This window comes from Sorex araneus, chromosome 7 (assembly GCF_027595985.1).
Source record: "Sorex araneus isolate mSorAra2 chromosome 7, mSorAra2.pri, whole genome shotgun sequence".
Lineage (NCBI taxonomy): Eukaryota > Metazoa > Chordata > Mammalia > Eulipotyphla > Soricidae > Sorex > Sorex araneus.
In genome coordinates this window covers 58,847,856-58,871,943 of record NC_073308.1, presented here as the reverse complement: position 1 = coordinate 58,871,943, position 24,088 = coordinate 58,847,856, and the positions used below count along the sequence as shown (strand labels likewise).

Below are 24,088 nucleotides of genomic sequence, written 5' to 3'. Positions count from 1 at the left end.
CTGGCGGCACCTCCTCCTTCCAGCCCCCCGGTGTTGCTGGCCCCGATTCGGGTCCTCGGGTCCGGAGCATTGTCCGGGCCGCGTTGCTCACCAGAATGCCTGCCGCTTCTCTCATCATAGGTTTTTTTAAGATTTTTTTTTTTTTTGGCTTTTAGGGTTACACCCAGCGATGTTCAGGGATTATGCCTGGTTCTGCACTCAGGAATTACTCCTGACGTTGCTTGGGGGACCATATGGGATGCTGGGGATGGAACCCAGGTCAGCTGCGGCATGGCAAACACCCTACTCACTGTACTGTCACTGCAGCCCCATGTCATAGGTTTTTACTTATTTATTTATTTATTTATTTATTTATTTATTTATTCCTTTTTCAGCACCACACCTGGTGATGTTCAGGGCTCTCACCAGCTCAGTGTTCAGGTGGGCATGTGATGCTGGGGATTGAGCCCAGGCCTCCTGCATGCGAAACGTGCACTGTAGCCCTTTGCACTCTTTCCCTGGCCCAAGGTTTTTATACTTTTAACTTTTCATCTAAGTAATATTTTTTCAGTAGTTTTTAAAAAATAACTTCATTGAGGAATAGTTGACATACGAGCAGCTGTTCTTGGTTTGTTTTTGTTTGGGGCCACACTCAGCAGGGCTTGAGTGGACTTGAGAGGACTTCCTCTTCCTGTGTGTTCAGTGGTCAATCCTGGCACTGCTTGGGGACCGTACCAGGTGCCAGGAGTCGAACCCAGGTCAGCTGCATGAGAGGCAAGCACCCTACCTACTGTACTGTTGTACTGTACACCCAGCCCCACTGAAAGTTGCTTCTCTCTCTCTCTCTCTCTCTCTCTCTCTCTCTCTCTCTCTCTCTCTCTCTCTCTCTCTCTCACTCACTCACTCACTCTCTCTCTCCCTCCCTCTCCCTCTCCCTCTCTTTTTCTCTCTTTTGTTTCTTCAGGCTGAAAGTGGACTGTTTTTAAATTTCAGAGTTGAATGAATCCTTTATGGAAATAGACATTCATGAAACCATTTTCATGGTCAGATAATGATCACACCCTAACACTTTTTCCTGCCCTTCTGTGCCCTGCATCCCTTCCCTCCACCTGTAGTCAACCACTGATTTGCTTTCTGTCACTTATTAGTAGAATTTAAAGAAAAATGTTCTGGCAGGGCCAGAGAGATAGTACATCGGGTGGGACACTTGCACATGGCCAACGAGGTTCAATCCCTGTACCCCAGATGGTCCCCTACGCCCCGCCAGAAGGGATCCCTAAGTACAGAGCCAGGAGTAACCCCTGAGAGCCCTGCTAGGTGTGGCCCCCACAACAGCAACAAAAAAAATTGACTCTACTACAGATGAGTAGTGCCAAGCCAGGCTTGGGGACACACAGTGCCAGATGAAAAGCCCAGGGCTCCACACATGCAAAACTCTTTCTGCTTATACTACATGCCCAGTCATAGAATTTTATGTAAATGTAATAATAGGATATTTGCTAATTTTTTTGGCAGCTTTCACCCAGCCTGATTTTTTTTTTTGCTTTTTGGGTCACACCCGGTGATGCACAGGGGTTACTCCTGGTTCTACACTCAGGAATTACTCCTGGCGGCGCTCAGGGGACATATGGGATGCTGGGATTCGAACCCGGGTCGGCCACGTGCAAGGCAAACGCCCTACCCGCTGTGCTATCACTCCAGCCCGACCCAGCCTGATTTTAAGATTTATTCGTGTTTGGCTTTTTTTTTTTAATACATATGCATGTTGCTATACTCATTTGTCACTCGTTTTTATTTTAAGTGGTGTTTCTTTATATGGAGAAGCAGTTTATCTGTTGATGGACCTTTAAATTTGTGCTTTTGATGCTGTTATTTTATTTATTTATTTTAGTTTTAGGGCCACACCCAGCAATGCTCAGGGGTTACTCCTGGCTCTGTGCTGAGGAATCACTCATGGCTGTGCTTGGGGGACCATATGGGATGCCAGGGATCAAACCTAGGTTGGTCACACACAAGGCAGGTGTCCTAATATCCTAATCGTTGGCCTTCGTTGTTGTTTGGTTTTTTTTTTGCTATATTTTTTTGGGGGGGGGTTCACACCCGGCTATGCATAGGGGTTACTCCTGGCTCTGCACTCAGGAATCACTCCTGGCGGTGCTCAGGGGACCATATGGGATGCTGGGAATCAAACCCGGGTCAACCATGTGCAGGACAAATGCCCTACCCGCTGTGGTATCGCTCCAGCCCCGGCCCCCGTTGTTGTTATTTTATTGAGAGTAGTAATAGTTATGCTTTAGGCCTACAGAGTGGCTTCACCACACCCACCGCCACTGTCTCTAGATCTTTCCTTCTCCCTCTTTCCTCACCCCCGCCCTAAAACTCTCCTATCTTGACTGATAACTTCAGTTCTGTTGACAATATCAGGGTTTGTTTTCATTGGCAATTGTCTATTCCCTTGTTTTTTTTTTTTTCTTTTTGGGTCACACCTGGCAATGCAAAGGGATTACTCCTGGCTCTGCACTCAGGAATTACTCCTGGCGGTGCTCGAGGGACCATATGGGATGCTGGGAATCGAACCCAGGTCAGCCACATGCAAGGCAAATGCCCTACCCGCTATGCTATTGCTCCAGCCCCCTATTCCCTTGCTTTCTTAAAATTTATTTTTTTAATATTTCACATGTTAGTGAGATCATTTAGTATTTGTCTTTCTTCTTCTGGCTTATTTTCCTTACTATGACCATTTCCAGTTTTATTCAAGTCACAGCAGAACAAGAGTCCATCTTAGAAGCAAGAGTTCATCTATTCTCAGAGCTGAATAGTATTCCACTGTATGGATATATTCTACAATTTCTGTAGTAACTCATCTGTGGTTGGGCATTGGGTTGTTTTCAGTTCTTGGATTTTATAAATAGTGCTGCAGTGAACATAAATGTGCATTTATTTTTAGAGTTTGTGTTTTGGGGACTGTTGGCAAGGACTGGAATTACTGAATCCTGTGCTAATTCTGTTTTAAACTTTTTGAGAAGTCTTCTCAATGCTGGACTGTTTTCCATAGAGGCTGAACCAGATTCTAGTCAACAATGAATAAGGGTTCCTTTCCCACCTCACCCTGTTAGTACTGGTGGTTTCTGCTTTTTTTGTTATGCTTTAATATCTCGGATATTAGCCCTTTGTCAGATATACAATGTGCAAATATTTCTGCTATTCAGTATGTTTCCTTTTTTGTGTAGCCATCGTTTCTTTCACAGTATAGAAGCTTTTGACTTTGATGTAGTCTTATGTGTTTGTTTTGTTTTGTTTCTTTGCCAATAGAATCAAATCATAGTAGATATCTCTAAGTTAGTATCATGGAGAATTCTGCCGATATTTTACTCAGTGTTCTTTATGGATTCATGTCTGATATCAAGGTTCTTAATCCAATTTGAATCAACTTTTGTATGTTGTTGTAAGAGTCCAGTTTTGTGCTTTTGCATGAGACTGACCAGTTTTCCTTGACCATTTGTGTAAATTCTCTCATTTTTTGGGGGGGGTCACACCCAGTGATGCTCAGGAGTTACTCCTGGCGGTGCTCAGGGGACCATATGGGAAGCTGAGGATCGAGCCCTGATTGGCCGCATGCAGGCAAACGCCCTATCCGCTGTACTATTGCTCTGGCCCCGTTTGACCGTTTGTGGAAGAGGCTTTTCCTCTCGATTCTCAATGCTCTTGGCTGCTTTGTCATAAATTGTCTATTTATCTGATGATATTCTCCTGGTTTCTCAATTTTTTCCATTGGCATATGGGTTTTTTGTTTCATGTGGGATCATTGGAAGTAAAAGTGCTATGAATATTCATGTACAAATCTTTGTACAGACATATGTTTTTGTTTATATTGGGTAAATATTTGGGAATGGAATGGCGGGATAATATGGTAAAAGTATGTTTCTTAACTTTTTATGAGATTGCCAAGTTGTTTCCCCAAGGGTCTGTGCCAGCGTACAGCGCCACCAGCAGTGCGGGAGAGCTCCAGTCTCCGTGGCTCAGTACAGCGCTAGGTGTGCCGCCCTTTCCAATCAGCGACACCTTGTTAGGGATTTGGGGGAAGCCTGCCCAGTGGCATCACACCCACTGGGACTCGTCATACCCCGTGGAATCAAGGATCAAGCCCGGGTGTATGTGCAAGTTCTTGGCACTATGTGCCCGGTTCCTCATTTCCACTTTAATTCCCCTTTCCTCAGCCAATGATGTCGAGCATCTTTGCTTACATTTATTGTCATCTATCTTCATTGATAAAGTGTCTGTGTTTCATCTTTTTTAAGATTTGGTTATTTTCACCTAATTAGAGAGAGAGAACAAAAGGGAATACCCTGCCACAGTGGCGGGGTGGGGTGGGGGGAGACAGGACTGGGGAGGTGGGAGGGACGCTGGGTGTACTGGTGGTGGAGAATGGGCACTGGTGAAGGGATGGGTTCTCGAACTTTGTATGAGGGAAACAAGAGCACAAAGATGAGTAAATCTGTAACTGTACCCTCACGGTGATTCACTAATTAAAAATAAAGAAAAAATATAAATAAGTAAATAAAATTAAAAACAAAAAAAAGATTTGGTTATTTGTTTTGTGGGAACACGCAGAGGGCTTGGTGCTCTGGCCGCAGGCGTGTGCGCAGGCCGAGCACTTAGGCTGTCTCCCTTACTCACTCCGTTGTTCTGAGTTTATTCTCTATACCTTCCAGAAACGCATCCGTTACCATATCATTTTCCACCCCAGAAGTACACAAAGAATAAGATTTTGTTGTTGTTTTGGTTTGCCTGCTTTTTGTTTTATCCAGGCCACACCCAGCTCTGCTCAGGGCTTATGTACTCAAGAATCACTTTTTAAAGCAGAATTATATAAATATAACTTTCATGTTATTTATAGGTCTCTTAGCTACATGTATTTACCACTACTTTCAGCATTAACAAAATGTCTTTCTAAAGAGTTAATTAAAAAAATTTCAGTCATGTTTAATTTAGAAATTTAGCTTTCATTGACAATGCTTATTCTGTTTGCTTTTGATTAATAATTAGTTGTGACATTTTAGGTCTTTTTTTTTTCTTTTTGGCTTTTTGGGTCATACCCAGCAATGCACAGGGGTTACTCCTGGCTCATACACGCAGGAATTAACTCCTGGAGGTGCTCAGGGGACCATATGGGATGTTGGGAATCGAATTCACTGTGATTTACAAAGTTGATAACATTTTCAGCCATTCAGTGTTCCATCTCTAAACCTCCTTAGGTTAACTTATTTAAAATTCTTTGCTTTTATTTTTTTTATTTTTTTTATTTTTATTTTTTTTTTTTTGCTTTTTGGGTCACACCCAGCGATGCTCAGGGGTTACTCCTGGCTTTGCACTCAGGAATTACTCCTGGCAGTGCTTGGGGGACCATATGGGATGCCGGGGATCGAACCCGGGTCGGCCGCGTGCAAGGCAGACGCCCTACCCGCTGTGCTATCGCTCCGGCCCCCAAAAAAAAAAAAATTCTTTGCTTTTAAAAAAAAATCACTCTTGGCAGCCTCGGGAAACTTTATGGAGTGCTGGGAATCGAACCCATGTCCACCATGCGCAAAGCGAATGCCCTACCTGCTGTATGGTCTCTCTGGCTCCAAGAATAAGATTTTTAAACGTTGATAGCTCCTAGCATTTAACATCTAAATACCACTTCACTGACTTAAACCTATTTTATTATTTTGCTGAAATTTGAGAAGGCATATTTATCATTCTAGTTCTAAGGATCACTTACCTGTCTAAAGAAGTTATGTGGGGGCCAGAATCATAGTACAGCAGGTAGGGCGTTTGCCTTGCAGGCCGACCCGAGTTTGATCCCCCAGCATCCTATATGGTTCCCCGAGCACCACCAGGAGTAATTCTTGAGTATAGATCCAGAAGTAACCCCTGAGCATTACTGGGTGTGATCACAAGCCAAAAAAAACCAGAAGAAGTTATATGGCATAAAAGAAATAGAAGTGGATAAAAATAAGTAATGGATCAAAATCAGAGCTTTACTTTTTACTAGCTGTAGGGTTTTGGGAAAAGCTCTTAAGATCATAAACTCTTGGGGCTGGAGCGATAGCACAGCAGGTAGGGCGTTTGCCTTCCATGCCGGCAGACCAGGGTTTGATTCCTAGCATCCCATATGGTCCCCTGAGCATTGCCAGGAGTAATTCCTGAGTGCAAAATCTAGGAGTGACCCCTGAGCATCACCAGGTGTGACCAAAAAAAAAAAAAAAAATCATAAACTCTTTAAGAGTAAACTGAAGTCTCCTCTTCCCAGTTTTTATTTTGGCCAGGTGTGGGTGCCCTGACCTGGGTTTAGTCCCCGGCATCCCTTATCATACCCCAGAACCACCAGGGATGACTCCTGAGTGTAGAACCAAGAGTAACCCCTGCCTGAGCATTGCCAGGTTTGGCAAAAAAACTTAAATATTTCGAGGATCTTAAATATGTGCAAAATGTCACCAAAAACTCAAAGTAGTTTAACAAAGATGCTTTATGAGAAAGAACTGTTAAAGACTGAAGAGATAGTGCGGGGAGGGAGGCGAGTAAAAGCACTTGCTTTGCATTCTGCTGACTCCAGTTTGATCCCTGGTACCCCCTATAACTTCCAGAGCAGTGTCAGGGGTCACAAGTACAGAGCCAGGAATAGCCCCTGAGCATCATCAGCTGTCCAAAAACCAAAAAAAAAAAGGGAAGGAAGGGAGTTGTATTGAAACTAGATGCATCCACATTAAAGAGTGAGATAAGAGTGGGAAGTATATAATATAGGACTAACAGCCTGGTTGACTGATGGAAAGTAAAAATATAACAAGAGATGGTGAGATTTATGGAAAGAAGGTGCCCAGTTAATGTTGAATTGAAACAGATTTCAAATTCAAGGATATACTGAAGGATCAGTTTATTCATCATATTGCTAAAGTAAATGTCAACTTCCTTTGAGGTTCTTGTTAATTACTTCCAGATTAGACAGAGGGAGAACGCTTAATTTTCCTCTTTTTTCATCATTCTGTTCTGTTTTGGTTCTGCCAGTGATTCCAATTATGTATAGGAATGTGCTGTCTCTTGAGACTAGACATTCTTATAGTAGATCTGAAAATTTAATCAGGAAACATTTTTCCCCCCTTTGCCTTTAGGTTCTATGTGTTGATCATTATTAAGGACAGTGAAAGCCATATGGTTATGATTTATGTTTCTCTTTAGCATTTTCTAGATAGCAAACAAATCCAATTCTGTGAGCTGCAGTAACTGCTTTTACAGATATTTTCTGTGTTCCTTCTATAAATGCATTTGCTAAATTGGAGAGCAGTATAAAAATATATAATATGTCTCAAATTGAGACTATTTACACTTTATTTTTATTTGGTAAGGCAAGATAAGTACCTTAATATTTGATTTAACTTTTTTTTAAATTTTTTTTTTTTGCTTTTTTAGGTCACACCCGGCAATGCACAGGGGTTACTCCTGGCTCTGCACTCAGGAATCACTCCTGACAGTGCTCAGGGGACCATATGGGGTGCTGGGAATCGAACCCGGGTTGGCCTCGTGCAAGGCAAACGCCCTACCCACTGCGCTATCACTCCAGCCCCTGATTTAACTTTTTTTAAAAAAAAGAATTACAATTTTTAGAGAAAGAATTAAGATTTTTTGGGAGGGTGGCACGTTCCTTTCAAATAAATTTTTGGGGTCACAATTAAACTGGGTTTTTGTTTGTTTTGCAGTGCTCAGGGTTACTCCTGGCTCTGCACTCAGGAATTAGTCCTGGCCGTGCTTGGGCACCCGTATGGGATATTGGAGATTGAATCCCGGTGGCACGGCACACGGCAGATTCCCTGCTACTATTGCTCCGGACCCAAGGCCCCAAGTTTTATTTTTACAAAATCAGTGCCAAATAATCTTAGCAGTGGATTTATTTTGTTTTTTTGTTTTGGGGGCACACCAGAGCTGTGATGCCCCAGGTTACCCCTGGCTCTGCCCCAGGAGTCACTCCTGGCAGACTTGGGGACCATGTGGAATGCTGGGGATCCATCAGGCCTGGGGCCTGGGTCTGCCACATGGGGGCCAAGTAAGTGCCCTCCCTACCTGTACCGACACTCGGGCCCCAGGGAGAAGTCTAGAAACTATTCCAGAAACCTTTGAGCTACAAGTTGAGTGGCTCAGGTGCCCGGGGAGAGGTGCTGGGGAGCAGCTGGCACCTGATGCTGGCCTTGGGAGTGGCAAGTGAGCGCTTTTGCTTTTTCTTTTCATTTTGGGTCACACCTGGCGATGCTTAGGGGTTACTCCTGGTTCTGCACTCGGGAATCACCCCTGGCGGTGCTCAGGGGACCATATGGGATGCTGGGGATCGAACCCAGGTCGACCGCGTGCAAGGCAAACGCCCTCCCCGCTGTGCTATCGCTCCAGCCCCTGGGACTGTTGAGCTCTCTAGCCAGGTCCAACTTGGGTTTGGAATCAGTTACCTGTTTCTGAGTCACACTCAGGTGCTCAAGACTTACTCCTGGCTCTGTGCTCCAAGCCAGGTACAATTTTAAGAGCTTATCTTTGTGCATTTGTGATAAAATAAAATATCACAGACTGGGTAGCTTATTATTATTATTTTTTGTTTGTTTGTTTGTGTTGGGTCACACCCAGTGATGCTCAAAGGTTATCCCTGGCTCTGCGCTCAGGAATTATTCTTGGCGGTGCTTGGGGGACCATTGCTGGGAATCGAACCTGGGTCAGCCGCATGCGAAGCAAACACCCTACCTGCTGCACTATCACTCCAGCCCCCAGACCGGGTAGCTTATAAACAAGAGACATTTATTCTCCCAGTTCTGAGGCCAGTGGAGTCTCCTGGATGAGCATACCCCGCCCCGCTCCTGTGGTCACTGGGGCGTGGAGCAGGTTCAGCAGGCTCTGGCAGGGCTCCGACTCATGCCATGCCTGACCTTTGGGGTTTGCAGTTTCACTCTAACGTGAAGGGGGGGCTGCACAGACATTCGCACTATAGCTGTGATTTATGTCATCTGATTCTTACAGCCTCGTCGAGCATAGGTATCAGTAACTCCATTTTAGGTGAGAAGACAGACGCCTAAAGTTAAGTAACTTGGCCATGAACGGTAAAGGCAGATTCGGATGCACATATTCTGATGTCTCGATTCTTGGTCATAACCTCGGGTCAGCAACAAAGGACATTCGATACCTTGTTGGTGACCAGCTTGGGGAGATTATGCTGCTTTTTGTTATGTGATAATGAGGATGTAAGGTTGCAGATTAGATTACAGCCATATTCTGTGGTATCTCAATGGCTGATTGAATTTGATCATATATACCAAGCATAGGGTACTTGAAATTTTTCCTCCAGAATATTTTTTAAAAAAATTTTTAGGGGAGGAATGAGAGTGGTTTTTTTTTTGTTATCTGTTTTATTTTTTGTTTTTGCTAATTTAATTGCTTTTAAAGTTAGATTACGCACTTTAATGTTATTTTGCTCTGAAGCAAAACCTTGTCCTCACCTCTACTGTATGTGAGTAAGATGTTATTAATGTTGCTGAGAGTAATTTATGGTGTTGTAATTTATTTCTGCACGACTGAAATAAATAGGTTGGGTAGAAGAAATGGTTGTAAAACCAGTTTCTCTAAATAACTGTCACAGGTGCATTCCTGAAGCCTTTTCACATAAATTCATAACTTTAATGGGCAAGAAGAACTTTATGGGAGACGATGGAACTGGCGGGCATGTTTAGATCTGCTGCTTCTAAAACCATGTACATATGTCTGCTGTGGGTGATAGCAGGAGCAGCCGTTTTGCCTCAACAGAAAGCAGAGATGAACTGATCTTCTCTAAGTCTATTGCAATTTTATTGTTTTTATATATCTTTAAAATCAATCATTGTGAGATCTCTCAAGGTAAATGGTATTTCTCTAAATCCTGAAGAATGTATAGACTTTACTAAATTAGGAGTTTTTTTTCTGTTATCTGTTTCAAGAGTTTGGGCTGAAATTTACTGATATTTCCTATTGTTGTAGTTGTGTGTATGTGTGTGTGTGTTAGTTGTTTGTAATGAAGAGAGATGAACAAAGACAAAGAAAATAGTCTTTAGTCTTCCGATTTTTTTGTAACGAAAGGAAAGATAAGAGAAGCTCTTCCTTTCAGTGCGGGGCCCACAGCTCTGGCTCTCCCCAGCTACAGCCCGGGCCCCAGGATAAATCATTCTTCACAGTATCTGCTGGTTCTTGTCTTTTCTTTGCTCCTCCCAAATAATAGTTTAATCTTTAAAATGAAAGAACAACTGCAACTTTCTGAGAGAATGATGTCTTTTTTGTTTGTTTTGGGGCCACACCGAGCAGTGTTCGGACCTACTTCTGGCTTTGCACTCAGGGATCACTCCTGGTAAGTTCAGGGGACCATATAGGATCGAACCTGTGTTGGCCACATGCAAGACAAGTGCCCTACCCAAATAATAGTTTAATCATTAAAATGAAAGAACAGGGCTGGAGCAATAGTACAGCGGTAGGGTGTTTGCCTAGCACACGGCCAACCCGGGTTTGATTCCTAGCATCCCACATGGTCCCCCGAGCACCGCCAGGAGTTATTCCTGAGTGTAGAGCCAGGAGTAACCCCTGTGCATCACAGGGTGTGACCCAAAAAGCAAAAAGAAAGAAAGAAAGAAAGAAAGAAAGAAAGAAAGAAAGAAAGAAAGAAAGAAAGAAAGAAAGAAAGAAAGAAAGAAAGAAAGAAAGAAAGAGAGAAAGAGAGAGAGAGAGAAAGAAAGAAAGAAGAAAGAAAGAGAGAAAGAGAGAGAGAGAAAAAGAAAGAAAGAAAGAAAGAAAGAAAGAAAGAAAGAAAGAAAGAAAGAAAGAAAGAAAGAAAGAAAGAAAGAAAGAAAGAAAGAAAGAAAGAGAAAAGAAAAGAAAAGAAAAGAAAAGAAAAGAAAAGAAAAGAAAAGAAAAGAACAATTGCAATAATAACCCCAGCCCTGATTTCTTCCTTTTTGACCTTGACTTATATTGGTGGCTGTAGGTTGGTGTCTGCGGGCTGGGATGGTAGAGTCATCATCATCATCATCATCATCATCATCATCATCATCATCCCCTTGATCATCGAATTTCTCGAGCAGTCTCAGTAACGTCTTCGTCTGTCCAAGCCCTGAGATTTTAGAAGCCTCTCTCTACTCGTCTTTCTAATGATGTCATACTGGAGGCTCTTTCAGGGTCAGAGGAATGAGACCCAGCTTGTTACTGGTTTTGGCATATTAATACACCATGGGGACCTTGCCAGGCTCTCCCATGTGGGCAGGAAACTCCCAGTAGTTTGCCAGGTTCTCCCAGAGGGAGAAATAGGCTATAAGATAGCTCGCTTGCTTTTAAGTCTCTGGATGCTGGCTGTTGGCAGGATTACACGGCACCAGGGGCAGTCCCTGGGTGTGACCGCCTAGCTACTGGGAGATGGGAAATCTGGGTGGAGGAGGCCCAGTCCCGATCCGAGCAGCCTTGAATGTCTCAGCCCTGGGTCCCACACACCTGGGTTCCTCTGCTGGTTCCTTCACGCGTGAGGCTCGTCGGAACATGTGGAGAAGGGCCTTGAGCATGGCTGTGGCTGGGCTCCGGGGTGGTAGAGTATATGCTTCAAATGTAAGAGGCCCCTTGCCCCCATACCTTACTTAGGCAAGGGCAGTCAGTCATGTTTGTGCCGGAGTCACCTGCGGGATGGGAGCTCACTGGCCACTGCTGATTTGAAATGTCCATTTGTTGTAGCCTTTTTATCAAAAAAGAATAAGTATCCCCAAAAGGTATTCTAATATTTTTTCTTTGTGCTGTGCCCTCTGTCCATCCTTTGGTTACTCCCCATTCTGACTTGGAGACTCCCTCTCTCTGCTGTCTGCCGCACACGGACACACTAAGGCCACTCAGCCACACGGTACTCGTTCTGGGTTCGTGCCTTGTCAGCTAGTGTCCGTATTATCCAGCATAGTTCTCGAAGGAGGTGAGTATTTGACTGGTTGGTCTTGACAGTCACCATTCATGAATTCAGAGTTTTATTACTGCTGCAGCAAGTATGTGTAGTAGTTTTTAACCAATTTTACTTACTTGGAGGGCCAGTGAATTTAAATCACATTTTTTCTTTTGTTTCCTTGTTCTATGGAGATTGCCCAGTTGTTCTTTCAAGTTTTGCATGCAACCTGTTTATTACTAGAGGATGGTCATTTATAAGGCAGAGTACTAGGATTTGTTTTGTGATAAGCCTTACACTTTATTCATTTTGGTTTTGGGGCCACACTCTGTGATGATCAGGGCTTATTCCTGGCACTGTGCTCAAAGATCACATCCTCCAAAAAACCCAAGAGATCCTAATATTTCCCTTTTCAGAGGGTCTAATATTTTTTTCCTTCCCACTTTCTAAAACTGCTTATAATAATGACTAATGCACAATAAGGCTTCTCACGTGCCATTGTATATAAAGAGGGGTAGTGTGTGGAACCCTATGATATGTGAGAGAATGTTGGGGTTTTGTCCCGTTTACTTATGTGTGGGATGATGAACTGCATGGAGGTAGGCATACGCGGGTGATGCAGGCACTGTTTCTGCTCTGAAGTATCGTGCAGAGAGCAGTGAGGCCGACAGCCCTGCTGAGGAAGACGGTTCTTTGGGGGGTGTAGAGGAGACAGTGCCCAGGACATGCATTGGGGAATTGTCCTGCCAAAGAATGAAGACCTGAACTGAGGACTGGGGAAAAGAGACTGAGAACGATTAGAAGATGGAGTCTGCAGAGGCTGAGAGTTCAGGTTCCACATGAGCAGAATTAGGGGCCGGAGCCTAATTCTACAGATGAGTTTTGCCTTGCACGTGGCAACCCAGGTTTGATTCCTTGTCCCCATGCGTTGCCCTGTACCCCACAGGAGTGATCCCTGAGTGCTGAGCCAGAGGTAAGCCCTGAGCACCACTGGTGTGACACACACACACAAAAACATAAAATGAGCAGAATAATTTTTATCCAGAAGCCCCTTTGTGGCCTGTTTGTGTGTGAATGGGGAACAGATGTGTGGATCTCTATCTCGGAATATATTCTTCTTCTGATTGTGTGAAGATCAGCTAAGCTTGATCTTCAGCTCTCTTCTCAGAACTCAAAAGCCAGCTTGACGTAAAGCCCACATTTTAAACAGTTGAACAACTGGAGCACATCAGCTCACCTGATAACTAAACAACTTTTGCGATCTCTAAAGTTTTATAAGATGTTTGGTAAAAGATGCTTTTATCCTTTAGCTCATCTGACTAACCAGGGCTTACGTAAGTGGAAGTTGACCCACATGACGTCTGTTCATATTGGTTAGTAATGCAGCAGGTTAAAGTGAGAAGAAGCAGAATCTTGGTGACTCTCCTGCCTTCCCACAGGGTCATGAGCTCGCGAGTCTGCAAAAACAAAAGCTTCCCTTGAAGTAGAGGAAGCCAAGAGAGGACATGGGTCAGGGGAAGAAGGCGCTTAGAGTGGACTGTGAGAGTTAGTTCATCAAAAGGGTCACCGCTAGCTTGGGATTTAAGTAACACAGTTTATGGGAGTGTAAAGTTCTGTAACTGCAACGCAGTTGATCAGATAGCAAAGTGTTTATTGATAATGTAATTTGTTCTTTGTTACTCTGTGGACTATAATGGGTCCCATTCCTTAAACAGTCTGCTTTATCCTTGATTAACCCCCTTTTGGTTACAGGCAGTGACTCGGCTGTAGCATAACACAGAAATTTTTTTCCCCCATGAAAAGTGGAAATTCCTGGTCAATATCTTATTGTATAGGTAGTCTTTCGTTTTGCTAGTTTTATTGTACACGGTTTTGTTTGTTCTTAGTCACCCCTGGTTCTGTGCCCAGTGGTCACTCCTGGCAGGGCTCGGGGACTGTATGCGGTGCTCGGGATTAAACGAAGGCTCACTGCGTACAGTGCCCTATCCCCCGTCTTATTTCTCCAGCCCCTGTAAGCATTTCTCACTGTGTAAGTGATGTTTTGTTATGCTAGCATTATGGTATATTTACATTGATAGGTGTTTATACTTCTATAAATACTCTCGTTGAGGTTTTTTTTGAACGTAAGTTTTATTTCAGGGATTTTGGTTTCTGCATTGAAAGCTCTTTTCACTGCTCTGTCTTGTCTTGTCTTGCGTGTCACTCCTTGTGGTGTCCAGGGCTTACCCCGGCTCTGCTGGCAGGGCTTGGGGGAGCATACGCCGTGTTGGGACCTAACCGGGGTCCGGAGCATGCAGGCCAGAGCCTGACCCTCTCGGCTGTGCCCGGGCACACTCTGGGTATAATGCTCACCAGGAGTCTCGTGGCTGCAGTGTGTGTGCCGAGAGGAAGTTTCACACTTTCCCACCAGGACTACTCTCAGCACATGTGAGCGACACTGGGGCATGCGCCATGGGCTCAGACTTGCAAGGCGACGCTTTTGCCATTGGACTATTCTCCTTGCCCCGTGCCTTGCTCTCTTAGATAACCTCCCCCCACCTCAGTTTGATGAGGATAACTGGCTCTCGAACTTTTTCGTGTACTTTTTCCTTCTCTCCATAGTTATGCCCTTCGAGATTCATTCTAGAGCCCAGAGTGGTAGTACAGCAGGTAGGGCACTTGCTTACCTGAACAACCTGGGTTCAATCCCCGGCACCCCCTATGGTCCTCTGATCCCTGTCAGGAATGATGCCTGAGTGCAGAGCCAGAGTAAGCTCTGGGCATTGCGAGGTGTGGCCCCCAAAACAAGAGCACAAACAAAAAAATATTCATTTGAAGTGTTTTAGGGTCCACTGGGTAAGGCATATGCTTGCAGGTGGCTAACCCAAGTCCTATTCTGGCACCACATATGGCCCCCTGGGCACTGCCAGGAATGATCCTTGAGCACTGAGATCCAGTGAGTAGCCCCTGAACACTGCTAACTATGGGCCCTAAATCCCCCCACCACACACACACACACAAAGTTTTATTGGGGTCTAGAAAAAAATACTGCAATGGGTTGGGTGCTTGCCTCTCATATAACCGAGCCCAGTACTGAGGAGTACCGTGAATGGTTACCCACACACCAGGAGTGACTCCTGAGCGCTGAGCCAGTAGTAAGCTCTGATAACACTGGGTGTGCTCCAGACCCATCACGCCCACCCCAAAATAGAATGCGTTACTGGGCCTAGAGAGATAGTACAGGGGTTAAGGCACTTGCATTGCATGTGCCAACTCTGATTTGATCCCCAGCCCTGCTTGGGTCCCTAGCACCACCGGGAGTAACCTGAGCACTAAGCTGGAAATAGCTCCTAAGCAATGCTGGCTGGGGCCTAGAAAACTTCCTTCCCAGCCCTGTACACATACACACAGAATGTTGTATTTTCTTTTTTGTTTGTTTTTGTTTTTTTTTTGCTTTTTGGCTCACACCCGGCAATGTACTTGGGACACTCCTGGCTCTGCACTCAGGAATTACCCATGGCGGTGCTCAGGGTATCATATAGGATGCTGGGAACCAAACCTGGGTCGGCCGCATGCAAGGCAAACACCCTACCCGCTGTGCTATCGCTCCAGCTCCACAGAATGTTGTATTTTCATACTTCATTTATCTCCAGTTTTGTTCATTGATATTTCTCGCACCTCTCCTTCCTCTTCATCCCCATACCACTGTTCTTGACTCAGCTCTCACTGGCTCTGCCCCAGGTTTTGAACTGGTGGCTTCACTGGTCGCCTCTGACCCTTGCCCCATCTGCTGTAGTAGTTTCCTTCCATGCCCCGTGGGTGGTCCAGTGCTCAGTAATCCAGTCCAGATTCCTCAGCCAGACTCAAGACCCTGTGCTCTGACTCCTGCCGCTGGTGGTCTGCTGTCCCCTCACTAGCCCTCCACTTAGACTGAAGCGTCACCAGCTTCCTGAATGTCGTTCATTTGTGTATTTACATGCTACATTGGCTGCTTCCTTTTACTGTTCTAACAAACTCCAGCGTGTCCATTAGCCAGAGGCATAGTGCACGCACCTCAAAAACCTTTTCTTTTTTTTTTTTTTTTTGCTTTTTGGGTCACACCCAGTGATGCTCCGGGGTTACTCCTGTCTCTGCACTCAGGAATTACCCCTGGCAGTGCTCAGGGGACCATATGGGATGCTGGGAATCGAACCCGGGTTGGCCGCATGCAAGGCAAATGCCCTATCCACTGTGCTATCGCTCCAGCCCTAATTGTGATTTTTAAGAAAAAAACCCTGGGGGCTGAGCACTGGTCCGCTCTTTAGTTGCAGTGCTCCTGCACGTTTTGATTGTGCTGCTCATTGTGGGGTCCCAAAGCAGAGCTGCCACTGGAGCTCAGCGCCTGAGCGGGCCTGCAAGTCTTACTCCCTGGCCCGCTTGCTCACACAGCCCATGTTCCAGCCGCCAGCTGTGCCCTTTGCTCTTGATGTTCCCCAAACATCATGTAGCTTTCGTGGCTGGCCCACACTCTAGAGATGGGGCAAAAACGCTCTCCCTTGTAACTGTTAAAATGTTGCTGTGGTAATGCAGAAAACCAAAGTTTTCTGGCTTAATGGGAAAGGGAAGATCTATTTACTGGTTCATTTAAATTAAAAAATTTCAAAATTAAAGCACATTGTAGGTGTTATTTAATCAAGATTCTCTTTCTCTGTGTTTTCCTTTATTTTGCTTTTGGTGTGATTTTCTCAAGTTGACGTTCCATGTTATAATATGGCTGCCAGCAATAATTTGGACTGTTTGTTTTCTTGTAGTTGTGTAGTTTAGAATCCAGAGGGCAGGAGAGAGTTACAGAACCATTTAACTAAATAATGTTTTCTGACTATTGAAATTAATCACTGTAGGAAAGAGCTCTTTACATATTGGTAGGTTTAGGCCTCAGGCCGTTGCCTGTATGTGCTGAGTAGCTCCAAAGCAGTATTAAACCCCGTAAGATATGGGACAGCCGTACGTGAAGAAAACTGGAACTGCTAACGAATACGAAAGAGGGACCAGCAAGAGAGGGCAGGTTTCAGGCACTGGCCTTGTACGCCAGCTGGCGTCAGTTCCTTCCCTGACATCATGTCATCCGCCCCGGAGCACAGCCAATACGGCCGGACACTCCTGCACCCCCAATAAATCAACTCTAAGGCAATGGTTTTTGAAGAACTAGACAAAGAAAACATGAAAGATTTCTCAGATGAGTGGAACATGAATGAGAAGATTCAGTTATAAGAATGTCATTGTCTATCTAGCTAATGTAAATATAGCTAAAATCCTCTGGAATTCTATGGATTTTTATCAATTCCATATGGTAGAGAAACTGCAGGAAGGACCATGAATTTATTTAAAAAGGAATAACAGTGGGGTGGAATTGTCCCTGTCAGATATCAAGTCAAATGTTACAACAGTTGAAACTTGATATTCATGTAAAAATAGACAACCAAGTGGCGCGGTATAGGAATGCTGTAAGCTTACATACGCTAAATGCACACATACAGCATGGAGTGTCTTTATCATAAGCTCTATAATGTAACACCTTTGTTACTTTAGTAGAGAAACGATGAATTTACTGTTCATTGAGTTGTAGGGATTGGACATTTATTGAATAAATTAAAGTTAGAGCCTTACCTCACACCGTTTCAAAATCTGCCAAAGGCCGTTTTTAAAAGCACAGGATGGGGGCCAGAGCAAGCGCGGAGGGCAGGGTGTTGGCCCGGCAGGCAGCTGGCCCGGACCCACCCCCAGCACCACAGAGGGTCCTCCAAGCACCTCCAGGAGGGAGCCCTGAGTACCGCTGGCCGTGGCCCCAAACCAGAACACCTGCACACCAGCCCGTGAACTTTCTCTGTGGCCCGAGATTTATTCATAATCAGAAAGACTGGGGGTGTGGGTGGGCCTTTCGAGCTGGGTTCGGGGGCCAGGCCTTGCCTGGTGTCACCGTGTCCCTGCTGGGCCACACTGCGGCGCTGCTCGGGCGCAGGGGTGGAGCGGTGGGCGCCGAGCATGCGCCGCCAGCCCTGTGCGCCTTCTCCTCCGCCCGGACATAGATGTTTCATGTAGACAGAAATTTAAAGGACAGTGTGGTCCCTTTTTTTTTTTTTTTTTTTGGTTTTTGGATCACACCCGGCGATGCACAGGGGTTACTCCTGGCTCTGCACTCAGGAATTACTCCTGGCGGGGCTCGGGGGACCATATGGGATGCTGGGAATCAAACCCTGGTCGGCCGCGTGCAAGGCAAACGCCCTACCCGCTGTGCTATTGCTCCAGCCCCTGGTCCCTGTTTTAAAGACATTGAACCCATTTCCTGCGTCTGAGCTGGATAACGCCTGTGACTGGCTGCTCTTGTATCACTTCTCCCTGTTCTGGGCCTTGACATCCTTGTCCCGCCGATGAAACGACCCTCCGGCAGCCGCCCCTGCCCATGGAGAGTTGTCCTGCTTTGTGTTTTTCTGAGAAGGAGAGATCCGGATCCCCGTGCGGCCAGCTTGACCAGTTCTCTCTGTCCTTTTCCGAGAGCAGGTCCCCCTGGCCGTGCGGGCCCCTTGGGAAACGCTGGTGTCCGTGTCCGCTCTGTGTCCACTCTCTGTGTCAGGTCTCTGGGGGCTGCCAGCCTCACTTGCCCCCACCACGCTCTCTGCCAGTGTGTGCTGCTGCCGCTGCCGTGTGGTTCCGAGTTTTCACTCTAGTTTGCTGTCGTGAGAGTTGGAAATAGGTTTGTAACAGCGTTTGGACTTGGTTGCTGTTTTCTGGGCTGTGCGGGGCTTGTTCTGTACAGGGCTGTGGAGAATCCCTGTTTTGCATCTGATATCACCCCTTCTACTTTTGTCAGTGAGCACTTTTCTATTTCCTTTGGTGACTGAGAGACGAAAGTTCTTTGCTTCTAGTTCAGACTACAAAATGAGCTACAACACCGAAGTGACAGTGTCACGAGGAGTGCCCCCTGGTCCCAGAGCGCTGCTGGAGAGAGCCCCTAGAGCCCCTCAAAGAATCCTTTTTCAGGCTGGAGCAATAGCACAGCGGGGAGGGCATTTGCCTTGCACGTGGCCAACCCGGGTTCGAATCCCAGCATCCCATATGGTCCCCTGAGCACCGCCAGTAGTAATTCCTGAGTGAAGAACCACGAGTAACCCCTGTGCATCACCCGGGTGTGACCCAAAAAGCAAAAAAAAAAAAAAAAAAAAAAATCCTTTTTCACTGTTGAGCTGTGCCAAATTGTTTCAGTGCTTAGAATACGTCAGGGGCCAGAGCACTAGTCCAGTGGGTAAGTGTTTGTGGCCAACCCACGCTCTATCCCCAGCATCCATAAGGTCCCCTGAGCACATCAGAACTATTTCCTGAACATTGAGCCAGGAGTAACTTCTGAGCATTGCTGTGTGTGGCCCAGAACCACAAAAATAAATAAAATGATGGCATGAAATCACTTTTTAAGTAGCTAAGAATATTTTCAGAGTTAGGGAATTCCTAACCCTCTTTCAAGTTATTTTAAGTTATGAATAATTACAAATAGGTATACAACACCTAGACTATTCATTAATGTAATTAAGATACATAATCATACATTATTTGCTTTTTGTTTGTTTATTTGTTTCTGGGCCACGTATGGCTCAAAAATAAGAAAAGTTTATTTTGAGTTTGAAATCTACAGAAAGAAATAATTTAAGAAGAGATTTAACTGGTTTGGTGTGGCGTCTCGTCGACAACATCGATGGAGCTTGTTCTGGCCGTGGATAAGGGCTGTGGCAGGACCAGAGAGTCCGGGGCTAGGACTCTGGCCCTGCATGCTGCCAACCCCAGTTACATCACGGTTCCTCCTGGTCCCCCGAGCCCAGACACCCGCTCCCTGTACCAATTGTGTGTAGCCCTAAAACTAAAGGAATAAATGCAAACATACCCCCCACCCCCAAATCAGTTACAGTAGAGCCAGAAAACTTCCCTTTATTTCTGTGTGTTTGGTTTGGGGGCTCACCTGGCGAGGCTCAGGGGTTCCTCCTAGCTCCGCACGCAGGTATCACGCCTGGCGCCCGGGCACCATCTGGGCTGTGGGGATCGAACCCAGGTCAGCCATGCGCAGGGCAAACGCCCTAAACTTCCCTTTATGAACATTGAGAAGTGAAAGCTCTTCAAAGCCCCAGAGTAATGAGGCTAACAACTTTCTGAAGGTGCTATTTATGGAGATGCTGTGTGAGCGTTAGTGCCACGTCCAGCGGCACCAGGGCTCGCTCCTGGCTCAGCTTTCAGAAACCATCCTGGTGCTTGGGGCACCAGAGGCAGTGCCAGGGGCCAAACCCTGTTTCGCCACATGCAAGACAAGGACTACCTCTTTGGCCCTCGAAGATACTATTTATAATCTTGTTTTTTCTTTGGGCCATACCCCGTCATGTCCTGGGACAGTCCCTGCAAGCCTGCACCTCTCAGTTTCAGAGCATGCGTTGTAGCCCTTGGAACTATATCTCAAATCCACTATAACTTTTGGGCAAAAAAAGAAAAGCGCATCTAAGTTACTCATTTTTCACCCTCCACATAAAACAGGTCTGTTTTCCCCATTGGATCACCATGAGATACGCAGTAACAAAGTTGTTCGTGATTGAGTTTCAGTCATACAGTATGACAATGGTTGTTGTCTTAGAATCAGCCAAAAGGAAAAATCAATCTTTCTTGGGGGAGGAGGGGTGGGAGGTACAGTACAGGGGTCAGCACACCTTCCTTGCATGAGGCTGGACCCTGTTTGGATCCCCGGCACCACATCATCTCCCTGGCAGCCCTGGTGCAACCCTGAGGCCCCTGGGTACCAGCAGGCTGGCCCAGAGCATCCCCGGCACTGCAGGGCCCTAACATCCCCCCATCCTTAGGCCCTTGCATTGCACTGGCTTAGTTGTCTACACTGAAAAACAAAGTATTGAGCATTTGTTAATTTTTCTTTTCAGGATACATTTTTTGTTTTGCTTTTGTACCACACCCAGCTGCTCCTGACTGCTTTGGGGTCACTCCTGGTAATGCTCAGTGAACCATGTAGTACCAAAGGTCAGACCCAGCCCTTCCTGCATGCAAATCATGCACTCAGCCCTTGAAGCCCACTCTGGCCCCAAGCAGTACTATTTTTAAACTTTCTTGTTGCTACTGCCCTAGTGACTTATGGTGGTTTCTTCAAATTAGAGAAGTTAATTTTCAATGGTAAGTTTTTGACACTTGTTAAATTGACGAGTGGAAAACAGTTTTTATCTTGTCTTATTGATCCATAAGCTTTTTTTTTTTAAATGAATCACCATGAGATGCAGTTACAGACTTACAAACTTTCTTGATTGCATTTCAGTCAAACAATGTTCGAGTAATAACCATTCTCCACCACCAGTGTTCCCAGTATTCCTCCCCCCACCCCCAACCCTGATTACCCCCTGCCTCTGTGGCAGGCACATTCCTTCTTACTCTCTCTGTCCTCTTGGGCGTTATGGTTTGCAATACAGATACCAAGCGGCCATCATGTTTGGTCCATAGTCTACTTTCAGCGCATCTACTATCCTGAGCGATCCCTCAAACTGTCACTTACTTAGTGGGCCCTTCTCCGTCCCGCTACCTTTTCCCCCAGCGCATGAGATCTGTTTCAAGCTGTGGGGCCATCCTCATCCTGAGTGTTAGTTTCATATCATGTTACTTTATATTCCACAAGTGAGTGCAGTCATTCTATGTCTTCCCTCTCTTTCTGATCCAAGTGCTCTGTGATAAGAAAGTAAGTTTATCTTAGCAAGCCATTTTATTTTCTTCTCATTCTCTAGTTATCCGAGGGAAACCAAAAGCATGCAAACCTCCAAAAAAGCATCGAGAAAGCTAAAATTGGCCGACACGAAACAGTAAGTTTGTGTTTATAGCTTCCTTCTCAATGGCTACTTTAAATAAAAGAATCAGGCACCGCCCTTCTGTGAGCAGGACGCCATTTCTACGGGAAAGAAATGAGTCACAGCAAAGTTCATGCACGTTTGACCTGGTAGGAGTCATGAGTGTGAGTCTAAGATTTTTCCCGTGATTTTCTTCCTGTGGGAGCGTAGTGGAGAGCAGAGCCCTGGAGCCAGACTAACTCCCCCTCTCCTCCACCCCTGCTCCATTTCCTCAAAATGAAGAGCAGTAAAACCTGCCTTGTGCATTACTAGGTGGATTAAGCTAGCTGCTATTTGTGACTGGGGATATTCGTTTAGGGGTAGAAGACCTGTGCGTTAACTGCACTTTATAAATGAAATAAATTGATATTCACTAAATAACCTAAAAGCAAGGACTCAAGTTTGCTGGTGATTTTCACTTTGCTCTGCTCTGACTTTTTCAGAGCTGACTGAAAATGAACAAATGTAACGGGACTGCCTTGAGCCAGGTCGGCTTCTAAATGCTTTACCAATTATAGCTGGTTTATTTTAGGATCAGTCACCTGATGATTGGGGGTTCAAGGAGCCCAGAGAGAGCAAAGGCAAAAGTTGAAAAACAGTGTAGAGATACCAGCTAGCCAGGAACTTTATTTGAAGTGGAGGGGTGGGAGGTCCACACCGATGTTGTTCAGGGCTTACTCCTGGCTCTGCACTCAAGAATCATTCCTGGCAGTGCTCAGGGACCATATGGGATGCCAAGGATCGAATCTGGGCCAGCTGCATGCAAGGTAACCGCCCTAACCACTGTAGTAGCTCTCTGGCCCTGGCCCTGAACTTTAAACAAGTCCTGTCAGGTACTTTTGACTCTGCCTACTTTTGCCACAGACTTATTATCAAAATCTTGGACAGCATTTGAGTTTTGTTTTAATATGTGTTTCAGATATCACACTTACGAACTGAATACCTGTAGCACTGTGACTTCTGTTACTGAGAAATTGTTCTCAGTGACTAAAAGTTTCAAATGGTGTTTATTGATTATACTCTGTTTCAGTGATATATTCTGGTTTACTTTTAAAATAAACAAAATAACAAAAGATCATTTGTTATTCCTGATATTTTTCAATACTTTCAATTTTTTTTTTTCACTTTTTTCCCCCATCACTTCTCTTGTCATTGCAGTTGCTGGGGACTGCATGCACGTGGCTTCTGTGTTGGAGGTCATACCTGTCAGTGCTGCTGAGTTTCACACTCAGCATGTGAGACACTGCTGGGGACGGTAGGACACTTGGTGGCCGGAAGACAGTCACTCACTGGACTGCAGCCCCAGACCCTGAAGATAGTGACATATTTTTTAATTAATTAATTAATTTATTATTTATTTATTTATTTGCTTTTTGTGTTACACCTGCCAATGCACAGGGCTTACTCCTGGCTGTGCACTCAGGAATTACCCCTGGCAGTGCTCAGGGGACCATATGGGATGCTGGGAATCAAACCCGGGTCAGCCACATGCAAGGCAAAAGCCCTACCCGCTGTGCTATCGCTCCAGCCCCAATAATGACATATTTTTAAAGGTTAACTGTCTTTAAAACCTGAAACTTGTCTACACACTTTTTTTTTTCTTTTTGGGTCACACCCGGCGATGCACAGGGCTTACTCCTGGCTCTGCACTCAGGAATCACCCCTGGCGGTGCTCAGGAGACCATATGGGATGCTGGGAATCGAACCCGGGTTGGCTGCGTGCAAGGCAAACGCCCTACCTGCTGTGCTATTGCTCCAGCCCCGGCTACATACTTTTAAGGCAAATTGTATAATAATTGAGGTCAGCCCAGGGATATTATTAATGCCTAAAACCCAACTACATACTTTGTGAGAAGTACCATGAAGTGAAAATGTTTATAATGTATAACTTTTATATTGTGGCTGCTGATTTTTCTTTATTGTAAATAAAACTATTTTGAATGCAGGAAGAAAGAGCAATGTTAACAAAAGAGCTTTCTGCGCTTCGAATCCAAAGGGAACAGCTAAAGGCAGAAATAGAAAAATACAGAGAATGTGACCCACAAGTTGTGGAAGAAATCCGTAAGTTTTCCTGACATCTCAGGGTTTATTGACAAAGACATTAACTTTGTCAATGAGACGTTTGTATTTCTAGTTGCCTAATTAACATTTTTTTTAAATACGGGAAAATAAGGCATAGCAGTTAACAATGTCTAAGATGAACAGAGAAAAACCATGTTTTGATCAGTGGCTCACTGAGATAGTTCCGGGGACAAAGCTTGTTGCCTTGCATGCGCCTGACCCCGGGATCAGCCCTTGG

General features: G+C 45.3%; 1 protein-coding gene across 1 annotated transcript in view; it reads left to right on the top strand.

The window, feature by feature from the left end:
- MND1 (meiotic nuclear divisions 1) overlaps positions 1-24,088 on the top strand; it is a 45,335-nt gene that overhangs the window by 16,801 nt on the left and 4,446 nt on the right. The window contains exons 5-6 of the mRNA XM_055144915.1: positions 21,691-21,765; positions 23,736-23,850. Of these exons, the coding sequence (XP_055000890.1) occupies positions 21,691-21,765; positions 23,736-23,850 (190 nt within the window). The remainder of the gene's footprint in view (positions 1-21,690; positions 21,766-23,735; positions 23,851-24,088) is intronic.